At 45.5% G+C, this 12,757-nt stretch overlaps 1 protein-coding gene across 3 annotated transcripts in view; it reads left to right on the forward strand.

Annotated features, from left to right (window-relative positions):
* Grid1 (glutamate ionotropic receptor delta type subunit 1) overlaps positions 1–12,757 on the forward strand; it is a 727,989-nt gene that overhangs the window by 434,518 nt on the left and 280,714 nt on the right. For all 3 annotated transcript variants that reach the window (XM_052733985.1, XM_052733986.1, XM_052733987.1), the window contains one exon: positions 5,396–5,449. In XM_052733985.1, the coding sequence (XP_052589945.1) occupies positions 5,396–5,449 (54 nt within the window). The remainder of the gene's footprint in view (positions 1–5,395; positions 5,450–12,757) is intronic.

Raw genomic sequence — 12,757 nt, forward strand, 5'->3', positions numbered from 1 at the left:
CCATGTGGCTGGAGAATCCCATGCTGGGCAAGAGAGGGGAGGTACCATGCTAGGCTTCTCTGAGGCCTCTGGGAATGTGGAGGAGACATCACCTACCACTTTGTAAGGCTACACACATTCTCCCCCCCCCCAACCAAATCACTATTTGACCCTGTAATGGCAGACACATGGCATTTAGTGGAGTATTAAGACAGATGTCAAGGCATGGATGGCTGTTCTTGTCTGTTGAGTGAAGGAAGGAAGGAATTATGCACTTGGAAGAGATGCTGGAATGATGATGGGAAAGACCCTGAGATGACTACAAGGCAGGAGAAGCAGGAGGAAGGAAATAGGAGGACTTTTGCAATGACTGATTGTGGTGGTATTGTGTTTCCCCTAATAAACTTATCTGGGGTCAGAGAACAGAACAGCCAGTAGATATAGAGACCAGAAAATGGTGGCATACACGCCTTTAATCCTATCACTTGGGAGGCAGAGATCCATTCGGATCTCTGTGAGTTTAAAGCCACACTGGAAACAGTCAGGCATGGTGACTCACGCCTTTAATCCCAGGAAGTGATGGCAGAAAGCAGAAAGGTATATAAGGCGTGAGGACCAGGAACTAGCTGGTTAAGCTTTCATGCTTTCGAGAAGCAGTTCAGCTGAGATCTATTCAGATGAGGACACAGAGGCTTCCAGTTGGAGGAAACAAGATCAGCTGAGGAATTGGTGAGGCGAGGAAGCTGTGGCTTGTTCTGCTTCTCTGATCATCCAGCATTCACCCCAATACCTTGCTCTAGGTTTGTTTTATTAATAAGAACTTTTAAGATTTGTGCTACAACTGATCATATATTGAGCCCCTTCCAGAATTGGTAAAATAACACGTAAAGCCATTTAATTCTTAACATTACCCCAGGCTGGAGCTGTTCATTTCAGATTGGGATCCCAGAAGCAGACTTTGAGAGGAGAGGATCAGATGACAATTATTTATGAAGTATTCCCAGAGGAATTCAGACAAGAAAACCAGCAGGTACTTGGAGATGTGGAACAGGGACATGAAGGACGCCAAGTGACGTAATTGTGACCTCATTCTGTAGCTGGATTCTGGGATAGCTGAGATGACACCGAAGGACATACCCGCCAGAGAGAAGATAGCTGGGATTTGCATCTGTGTCAGCCTGAGTTCTTGTTTAGGGTACAAATTCCCATGTAATCATGAGTGCCAAGTACAGTTCTGGCAGCCTGAGCCTTGGGTGTTGGTGGTTGAGAATTAACACATAGGACATTTGAGTAATCAAATATCCCACTATGGTGTGAGGGGATTTAGGCAGAGTACCATAGCATGGTTGGCACTCAAGTGCTATGGGTCACAAAAATGTGCTTGGAGAGGTGACACAGATTGCCAGGGAGCATACAGCAAAGGATCCTCTGTACCATACTTGCTCCATGATGAAAGAAGGACTCGTTTCTGTCTGCCACAGATATCTATGGGAGGAGAAGGGAGAGGCTGACACTTAGAAGGGAAACCAGCAGTGATGAGAGGGACCCTGCCCTCTGGTCTGTGAGCAGTTAGGACTCATCCCACAGAGCCGGCAGCTCCCCACTAATTGCCAAGGGAGGCAAGTGTGGCTTTGCTCCGTCTGCAGTAGCTACCCTTTCTTACCACCTATCCCAGTCTCTGTGTGAGCTGTGCCCTCTGGAAAAAAAGGCTGTATCTGAGTGCTATTTATCTCATGTGGGAAAAAGAGGCTTAACAAATTAGCTGTTGCTTAATTGGTGAGGGAAAGTAGGACAGGGAAATTGGCCAGCCATCCTGCGGGGTTTCCTAATCAATTCTCTCTGCCAGTATCTTCAATGCCTGAGTCAGAGATCAGGTAGGACGACATCTTAGGGGACCCATGTTCCTACACACTCCCTAGGATCTCCCAGCAATTGACCATGGTCATTGGCAATGCTGGCACCTCTCAGCTGCAAAATGCACCTGTACTTTCTGATTCAAAGAACTACAGGTTCTATGGGAGAGATCTCAGGGTCAAGGTGCAGGTTGGAGCTTGGAAACCACTACGGTGTTATGCAGTTGGCTGCTCTCAGTGAATTAGAACCCTCTGTAGTGAGGCCAGGGCCTACTGTTTTAAACAACTTTTTAGGGGCTTCTTACTTCCTGCCTGTCTTGGGAATCATTACAATGGATGTTGGTTCACCATGGTGTTATGTCTCTCACCCATGGTTGTCCTCCAAGTCACTATTAACTTCCCAAGCCACTGTTGACATTGACATTGTGGTACTTCTGATGGGCCTCATTACCCTGAGGCGGCCTATTTGTTTTACCTGGAAAGGTAGAAAACCTTTCTTCTGCTGTGTTTATCTTCTCTGATTACTAGAATCATTCATTCACTGTAAATCCACCCTTAGATGCTGCAAAGAGTAAGTTGGACTCTTCACAAGACAGTTCTTCCTTTGATTATACACCTTCATTGTCCTGTCCAGTGAGAGTTCCTTGTTACTTACGTGGCTGTTGGCTTAAACTGCCTCACTTCATGACTGACATGCAGGGTATGGGTTCTTCCATTGCTGGGGTGCCTGACTTAGATCAACACCAAGGGTAGACCCAGTGCCTCTACTCTCAGTCTTTAGCATTTGCTATTTTAGTTTTGAGTTCGGGCTCATCGACCTGCCCCTGTTGAGATTTTGTTTAGCATTCCAGACTTTGGGATCTTAGGAGATCCTCCAAGCTCTGTGTTGTAGGCTCATTTGATATGCAAGTTGCTGTTGTAACAAGTGAACATTAAGGGAATTCTGAAAGGTTAGGGATTGAATTCAGCAAGGGCCCAGCACTGTGTTCACAGTGTTTAGATCACATTCCTGTACTTTTTTTCTCATCACCATGGTATTAGATATCTAAAGACATCTGAGAAGAGGGGGACTCTAGGCTGGGTAGGCAAGACTCTACCCTAAGGTGCTCTCCGTTCACCGCTCATAGTTCAGAGTCCTCAAGAGACACTGGCTCTTGGATCCCATAAGCTTCTCTTGAGGCAGCCTGGCTCTCCAGGCTTGCAGCATGGGATTAGAAGTATTTCAGGATATAGCACCATGGTGCATAGAAGCCTTTGGCCTCTTTGAGGCTCATTTTCTTCCAAGGGTATAAGCCAGTACCCAGAGCCTCCTTCCTGAGGTGGTCAGGGATCTGTTTATCCCGAGAAATGTAATGTTAATTGGGTAAGGCTCACATGACCAAAGGATACAGGAGAGATGTGGATAGATGTGAGAAAATGGAAGCGTGAGGGTGAACCTCTAGAGGACTAGAGTGACCATATTCTTATCTCTGTTTCCTGTGAAAGTTGTGGGACATTTATGAACCTCAGTCTCTGAATTTCCCTCTTTCTGGCCTCAATGGTTACATAATTTTGCAGACAGGAGAGCAGCAAGTGTTGTGTGTACTTTATATGTGGCTTCACTAGACAAATGATAGTGGGTGGGGTTGTTTCCTTCTGTCTCACACTCTTATCTGGGTCCATCTTTTCATTGCCTAGTACTGTCTCATTCCTAGGATATAGACAGGTCAGTCTATGTTTTCCAGCTCTGAGTGGTTCAGGAAAAGCTTTGTGCCTGTACTTGGCATCCTGTGAGGTTGTCTGTTAAGGGCTGATGGGCTCAAACTCTCCTGGGCTCTTTGTGGTCTCTATATTCATGATCTACTGTGTTTCCCAAGCATACTACTATCTGTTTCCATGTAGCAAGGGCCTCACGGAGCTCTGTGCTCTGATACTGTGGGTGCCTCAGCACCACACAGGACCAAGAACCTTGAGAACATTGCTAGGCAAACACTGGCTGGGTCTGAGGTGTAGGCTCTGACATCACTACATCTACTTTGTTAAGAACAATCCCCTCTCTGTGCATACTGATAAGAAAATGTAAATTTGATATATCAATAAGTTCGTAATGAGAATTTTTACCTGATATGCATTTCCAAATGTGATTTTAAAACATCTGTCTTCTGTGAATGTGGAGATACATATTTGCATGATATGACTATAGAAGCTTCTGGAAGGGGCCACTTCAGACAGCTTCCAGTGGATGAATCTGGAGGAATAAATGGCGAGTTATTACTACATTAGCAATTTGTTTAAAATGAGAAAGTGTTATGGAGTGAGTTTAATTAAGCATCTTAATTTGTCTATATTTTTAAAATCAAATAAGTAATAAAAATTACATTGCCAAAATGTAAAAAAAAAATGTAAAAAGAAAAGGAGTAAATCTGAAAGCTCTTTCCCAGGTTCATAGATGGCTTGGCACAATGCCTGGTGCTCAGCAAGCTCTTGGCACATGCTCTCCATGAGCATTCTTACAGGACAGGCTTACAAATCATCAACGCCTTCCAGTTCTTTCAGTCTTCTGGCTTTCTAATTTAAGGAGAGCGAAAGCACCTATAAACACATGCATGAGAGCCAGGCATGGTGGTGCATGACTGTAATCGTAGGCCTTGGGAGTTGGAAGTGGGAGGATCAGGAGTTTGAGGCTAGTCTTGGGTACACAGTGGATTTTAGACCAGCCTTTGCTATATAAGACCCTTCCTTAAATAAAAACAAACACAAACAAGCCCATGAACAAACAAGCTCAAAGCTTGCAAACAAGACAAGGAACAGGATTTTATCTGCTGCCGTCTCTCACTTATTCATATGTCAGGCTGTGTTGATTGAACGCCTGCTATATGTTGGTGTCAGAGCAAAGTTGTGGGACCCAACTGTGGTCTGAGAGCTGTAGACCTTAATCTTGTGGAGTCCCCACCCAAACCTGGCAAAGAAAGTAGGTAACAAGAAGCAATAAAGTGGTGGCCATTCACACATAACAATGGCAAGTTCGATTCCAAAGTAGTGCTGAGAGGATGTTGGGCATGGGCCCATCCTCAATAACTGGAAAGAACCCAGCTCCGTGGATCCTAAAAATAATGCGAAGCCACATTGCAGTTTAGCTAGTGTCTTCTGTTTTCCTGGTGTTGCTCAGCACGGCTGGACGGACTGCCATAAATCCAGTATGTCAGTTTCCTAGTTCTGTAGTTTTGTTTAATGATAATGCTATCCTTACGTGCTGTTTTGGAAAGGAGTTTGCATGCATTCTTGGAGAAGGGAGGCTTTGACTGTACTTGTGGTCTGTGATGTGTGTAGGACTGACGAGGGTCTCTAACCTTCCTCCTGGCCAGTGCAGGAGGGCATGGAAGGATGGTGAAATCAGATATCCGAGTTCAGATGGTGTCCATTGTGTCCAAGGCAGCCAGAGTAGGCCCCAGGGGGATGGCATATTTTGTGAGGAAAAGATTCTGCAAAGACAATGTTTATAAAACCTCATCCCAGCCATCATCTTGTGTGTTTGCCAGCTTCTGCCTTGCTTCTGTTCATGTACATTCTTTTTCTCTCTGCAGGCTGTGGAGACCAACCTGGCTTCCAAGGACAGCCATTGGGTCTTTGTGAATGAGGTAAGAGCCCCAGAATGGTGATGGGTGTGGGCTGCCCTGTCCCAATGCCCTGTGGGAAAACTCAGAATAATCCTTTCAAGTCTAATCTTGACTTGAGGCCTAGAATGGATCCTGGAGTTCCATTTTGCCAAGGCAAAAGGTCATAGAGCTGGCTGGCCTACCAAGGTGCTGACCTGGAGCAGGTGGGATCCAGGAGAAGAATCCAGTCCATGTGAACCTCAAATGTCAGAGAAGCGGTTTCCGAATTAGGTAAAGGGGATGAGGTGAGGCTGATGGTCAATAAGGAGCCAGACCCTGGGAGATGAGGTCAGGTTGTGAAATAAATACAGATGGCAGGACAAAGGGATATGGAGAGGATAGAGGCCCTTATCTCATGCAGAATATTACAAGTGTGTGAGAGTGTTATGTGAGTGTCTGAGTGTAAACAGGAGTGTATATGTTTCTAAGTGTGTATATGTGTGAAAATGTAATGGTTTACATGTAGGCATGTATATATGTGTGAGGAGTGTTACGCATATGAGTACGTGGTATGGTATAACAGAGTATGTGAATTGTGTACATGTGAAAATTAATATATATCTATATTCATGTGAGCGTGTATGTACAAATACCTATGTGTGCAGGTGTGTATTGTGAGAGTATGTATAGGTTTGTGAGTGTGGATATGTGAATGTGCATGTGTGAATGTATGTATCTGTATATAGTGTGAGTTGTTTGTGCATATGAACATATTTGAGTATGTATATGTGTGAACTGTGTGTTTCTGTGGTGCATATGTGAGTTGTATATGTATGTGAATATATGTATGTGAGTGTGTATGCATGTATGAATTTAGAGTGCACATCTGTATAGTTGGGAGAGTGTATGTAATGAATAATACATGTGCATGTGTATATGCATATGAGTGTACAGATGCATGTATGGATGTATAAGTTTGTGAGAATATATGTATATGCCATTTGTATATCCATGTGAGTGTACAGGTATATGTGAGTGTACAGGTGTATGTGAGTGTGTGTGTATGTGTGTGTGTGTGTAGTCAGCAGGTGTATATATAATGTACTCATCCAAAAAAGGTTACTAGGAAGTACCTTTAGGTCTCATCACCCCATGGGTTTGGCCTCAGGGGTGAATGGGAGCACTTGGGGCTTTACCTGTTCACTCTTTAGAAATTGTATCCTGCTGGTTTATGATGAAGCTATTGCACAGGGTGACCTATTGTCACGTGCCCCCAGCTTTTCTGAAGAACCCTCTCTGCCCGCACACTCTTTCAGGAAGCAGAGCCAGGGCAGCCGGTGTGAGTTCCACATGCTGTTCACTGAGGGCAGACCTGTAAATGTTTCCTGGTTTTGCTTTCAGTGAGGGAATACAGCCTTCAGCCGCTCCTGAATTAGCTGATCAATTTCTAATGGCTTCATTTTGGGAGATCCAAGGTTTATTATGTGGGTAATTTCTTCTTTTATGATGTGTATTTCTTCATTAGCTCAGTGTGGATATGGCTGAGATCCATTTTGGGGGGCTGCTTTAATAATGGCGCAGGTAGCATCACACACTAGCTGCTTGCCAGGCACACTGCTGATGGTTTTCCTCCTAGTTCACATCTTATGAGCTCCCTGTCTACACGGGCCAGCTGGAGACACAAGGTGCTGCCCATTTCCCTCGGGGCGGTTCCATAACTGTGCTGGTAAAATTAGGAGAGGGGATGTGACCGCCCCCACCCTGCTTTTCAGAGCCTGGTTGAGGCTCCATTGATCCTCAGCGAGTTTTGATTCTCTGAGCTTTGTTGCTTCTCTGCAGGCTCTTCAAAGCCCAGTGTCCTTTGTTCCAGTGAAAGGAAGCGTCCCACGTGTGTCCCTGAAGTCAAATGTCTGGCGCGGGTTTTCCTTTTTGGATGACTCCTCCACAGTGAATAGCCAGTGTTTCTCCGTGGCCAGGCTTCAGAAACCTGCTATTTTACATTTTAAAGATTTTCACTCCCCTCTTCTGCATCCCCACCCATCCCCAAGGTGCCCTGTCCTTCAAGCCTGACTCCCTCTCCAGGGCTGGTCTTGACTTCAGACCCCAGAATGTGAGGTGCTATGAGGTACTCCCCACTCCCAGGCACCCAGGTATTTTGGAGGCAGCTTGAACCCAGAGCTTAGACTCACCAGGGGACAGGTATAGAAAGGGGCACCTGTAGAGCCAGCACGGAACAGCCACAGAAGGAAGTCTGCACTCCACCACAGAGAATACTTACCTTGGCTGGCCAGAGTGCAGCTTGATCTGAGAGTTCTGAAGTAGACATGTCTTTCTTCAGAAGTGAGGGGATTTGAGGACCCCCTGCTCCCTTCTATCTTGCATCCTTCTCTCCATGAAGGCTCTTTCTCTTGAGAGGCACAGGATAGCAGCCAGCATTTCCTGATTACTGGGATATGCATGCCAGGAGCTTGTCAATCACTTTACAATGGTTAAGTCCTTTACTGCTCACCAATAGCCCCACTAGGCAATTACTGTCATCTCTGTTTTACAGATAAGGAAACGGAAGTTTCCAGAGTTGAATCAATTCCTCAAGGTCAGGCAGAGATTATGTATTGCCTATGAGATGCTTTTATGCCCATTTTTGTGTGTGTGTGTGTGTGTGTGTGTGTGTGTGTGTGTGTGTGTGTGTGTACACATTTTTGCCCAGGTGGATGAGGATGCACATAGGTGTGTGTTTATGGAGGCCTGAAGGTGATGGGGGACACCAGCCACTATTGCTCTTCCACCTAATGTATTGAGGAAGGTTCTCTCATTCAAACACAGACCTCACTGATATGGCCTGTCTAGCCAGCTTGCTCTAGGAATCCTCTTTTGGCCTTCTGAAACAGGAATTACAAAGTGGCCTGCCATGGCCACCCAGAATTTATGTGTGTTTCTGGAGAATTTAAACTCATGCTTGCACAGCAGATGCTTTAATCCCTGGGGCATCTCTACCTTCCTGCCTGTAGAATTCTTTGTGAAGATCATCCAGCTCCAAAGCCCTGTCTGTTAGTGACACCGTTGTGCTAATGGCTTTGGCAGAGAACCAGAACTTGGGGTCAGAGTCTGGTTCTGAAAAGCCAGTCAGCAGGGCTCAGGTATACATGGCAGTGGGGACACTCTTTGGCTGACCTTTGGCCCCAGCACATGGACATTCTTAAAGACTTCAATCCAAAGGTAGAGACTCTGCTGAAGTCTTGACCCCAAATTCTGATGTAGCATATGGTTAATGACAGAGATGGTCTCTAAATGACATCTCAGTTCATCCACTGGGCCAGCCACATGGAGAGTGTTATTTACTGTTTAAGCATTGTCCCAAAGAAAACAAAACCCTAGTATTCTTCTTGTAGTGTTGTAGCATTTTAAGCATTGCAGAACTTAAGCTAACCAATACAGAGCCACAGACAAATAGTTTTCAGTTGCTGTTCTTTGTACTCTGTGTGGTGACTAGTAATAAAATAAGGAAAACACTTGAAAAAGTCAAGGGGCAGGCATTTGGTGAAGACTCACTTTCCAACCTCAACTCTGAGATTTGGGGTGTGTGTGTGTGTGTGTGTGTGTGTGTGTGTGTGTGTGTGTGTGCATGCGCGCGTGTGCGTACAGGTCCATATGTGTAGAAGTACACATGCATATTTGTGAATGTACATGTTATGGCCAGAGGCCAATTTCAGGTGCTGTTCCTCAGATGCCATCCACCTTGATTTTTTGAGGCAGGGTTTTGTACTGGCTTACTCGCCAAGCATGCTAGACTGGCTGGGTAGTGAGTCCTAGGAATCCATCTGTCTCTGCCTCCTCGGTGCTGGGGTTACAAGTGTGCCACCATCCTTCTGTGTTTGATTTGCTTCAGGTATTTTTGTGGACCCAGGATAAACAGTCAAGGATACATGCTTTTGTTTGTGTTCTTTTCATGGTGATTTTCTTAATACATCTACTTGTTCACTGGTGAGGATTGTTGCACATTACCAGTCTGTTTTTTGGCTTATGAATTTGTGCACTTCTCTGGGCGATTTAGTGACTCTCTGGCTCTACTGTGGGACACTGGTGAGCAGATGTAGTTTTGGCATACAATGCATTTTTATTGAATGATTAAGTTATAAGAACACGTGGAAAGTGAAGCAAATCATTGGACAAAGTGGTTAGTATACTGTGAGCCCCTTGAGGACATGGCCAGATCTAGCGTATCAATGAGTCTTCAGTGCCCTGTAGAAAAGAGCTTGCGTACAGGTTGGATTGAAGGTGGGTCGATCTATGGAGTGAAGAGCAAAGTGTATTGATGAGCACTTCACAGTCTGTATCAGAGAAAGAAAGCAACAATTAAAGAGCTGAGCCTCAGGGATAGAGATGCCAGTTCAAGCCTGGATGTGTTGGGTGGCCTCTGGAACCTCTGTATCAGGCTGGAGTGAGAACCTTTTCTCTATTTAGCTTTATCAGATCTGAGAAGTGTGGTGGTATTGTGTTCCCCCAAATATTGTGCACCTTAATAAACTTATCTGGGGTCAGAGACAGAAAAGCCACTAGATACAAAGGCTAGAAAATGGTGGCACTCACACCTTTAATCCTAGCATTCCAGAGGCAGAAATCCATGTGTTCAAGGATACAGCCAAGCATGGTGACTCACACCTTTAATCCCAGAAAGCAAGCCTTTAATCCCAGGGAGTGATGGTAGAAAGCAGAAAGGTATATAAGGCATAAGGACCAGAAACTAGAAGCATTTGGCTGGTTAAGCATTTGGCTGGTTAAGCTTTTAGGTTTTGGCTGGTTAAGCTTTTAGGTTTTGAGCAGCACAGTTCAGCTGAGAGCCATTCAGATATGAAGACACAGAGGCTTCCAGTCTGAGGAAACAAGATCAGCTGGGAAGTTGGCCAGGTGAGGTTAGCTGTGGCTTGTTCTGTCTCTCTGATCTTCCAGTGTTCACCCCAATAACTGGCCTCAGGTTTGATTTTATTAATAAGACCATTTAAGATTCCTGCTACAGAGACGTCTTTATAGTTTGTCAAAATACACATGGTGTCCTCAGTGCTGGCTAGACTATGGACAAAGAGGATAGTGCCTTCCCAGGAAGCTTCATCCTGGCAAGAGACGTGTACTTTGTGGTGTTTTCTCTTGGGAACTTTTTGTAGGAAATTCTATGGATTGTGCAGTGTTGAGTCTCAGGCTTCTGAAGGACTCCATGTGATGGGGAAGGTAATCGCTCAATCTGATGCTTGACAGCAGACTTCTTTGGATACACTCTTGGAGACATACAGCCATTACAGAGTTGAATGGAAATGGTTTAAGATGTTTAAGAAACAATGTAGATGCTCAGTGATGGTGGGTGGTCAGGGCCCAGGAAGAGGTAAGTTTTCATAAGGGGGGAGGGCTTAGTCAGCTGGCCATTAACATAACTCTCCCACTGTAACATACACCAATGACCTACCCAGCCTTGCCCATTCTAAACCTTGTTCTTAAGCTCTAGACCCAGAGACCAACTGTTTTCCTGATTCCCCCCCCCCAACATAGGACCTTATCTCCCATCTGAAGTTCAGTGTGACTGTCTCAGAACTCCTTGTCCTCCTCCAGACCTGTTTCTTGCTAGTGCTCCTGACCTCGGACAGCAAGTCATGCTCTGGCTGACCCCAACAGTAGGGAATTGCTCACATTATATTGCCTGCACAGCCTGCTGCAAGATGACCCTCCCCCACCTTCCCACTGTTTTTTACTTACCATTCTTCCATTGTGTCCCAGCTCATGCCTGCAGGGGACTGGTGGTTTCTGGTAGTTCCCTTCCTGGCTCTAGGCCTCCCCAGGACTTTTCTGTCTACTGTCTGTGCCCTTCCCAAATCTCACGCCATCTTGAATTCCTCACAGAGCTCTGCATTGTTAGCAATTGATGCATATGCCCATCTCCCTAACAGCCTGTGAGTGAGGGCCCAAATCTCATTCCTATCTCTTTCCTGAAAGATTCCAGCATGAAGGGCTCGCCTGAGGAGGCATTTCTGGTTAAACCGCCTATTATCTATTGCTTGCTCACCTTGACTCTTCCTGTCTGATTGCCTAAATGAGGAGGAGGAGGCATTGATGAAAATCCCAGTCTTTCATGGCCCCAGGAGACTATGATAATTTTCTCCATGAGCTACCGCTGTCAGGTCCTCTTGTTGCATTGTGCCTATTTTTTTCTGGGCCTGTATTATGATCATAGGTGAAGCAGTGTTTCATCAGAGGTCCATCAAAGCTCCCTTTGCCTTGGACCAGGTCTCTGTCAGGCAGAAAACACTGGTGAAACTCCTTACAGAAACCGCAGTTAATACACTGGGGGGAAAGTGTTGTTAATTCACAGGAGCTTTGTGGGAATGGATTCTATGTTCAAATGGTGAATGACTTAAGAGCTAAATAGTGTGGCCAGGCACTTGGAGGCAGAGGCAAGTGGATCTCTATTAGTTTGAGGCCAGCCTGGTCTACATAGAGAGTTCCAGGCCAGCCAAGGTTTCATAGTGAGACCCTGTGTCAAAACAGACAGACAGACAGAGTTAAATAGGTAGAAATAGGGATCTCTCATTCAGGCTTGCCACAGCCAGTGCACATCATACCTTTCCATGTACAGTGTGGTGAACACTGTCTGCCCCATGCACTTGATCTCACCAAACAGCTTATGTGCTTTTGATCTCACGGGCTCACCTTCACGGGAGCAGGTTATGGACAGGCGGTACTGCGACAGTCTCCAAAGGAAGTCCTGTCTGTGGAGCTGTTTCAACTAGACCCTAAGAGGACTTTACACTCCATCAGATGTCATACCAGCACGTGGACCTTCTCAGTGCCCTCTCCCTAGAATATTGTCTATACTTTTCCTTCAGGCCCTACGCCCTTGCACTGGTTGCTGATCCACATGAGGATCTGTGGAGCAACGGAGAAAAACTCTAAACTTTCCTGACCGCCCTACCCAGAACCTATACGGAGGGTAAACACGTTACTATGGGATTCCATTACACTTGGTTACTGTGGGAAATGATGCCAAGAGTAAGTGAAGAAAGCAATAAGAGCACATGAAAGCAGAGCCCTAGCTTTAGGATTTGGGGATATTTATAACCCCCTGTCTGTCTGGGATGCACAGACAAGGGGGTTATAATTGTTTTCTTCCTTTCATTTGGAAGATTTTAATTCTGTTTGAACATTAAGTCCCTGTGCTGTTTGCCATCTTTAATTTTAATTTCTCATCCCTCAAAACCAATTTGTTTGTTGTAATCTACACACTCGTTTAGCTCCCTAGCCTCACTGAGGAGTTTTTGAGGACACGGATCGCAGCTTCCCCTTCCCTGTTGTCCTGGCTCAGAATCC

The sequence above is a fragment of the Peromyscus californicus genome, unplaced genomic scaffold, assembly GCF_007827085.1.
Source record: "Peromyscus californicus insignis strain IS unplaced genomic scaffold, ASM782708v3 Scaffold_12__1_contigs__length_115047231, whole genome shotgun sequence".
NCBI classification, from domain to species: Eukaryota; Metazoa; Chordata; class Mammalia; order Rodentia; family Cricetidae; genus Peromyscus; species Peromyscus californicus.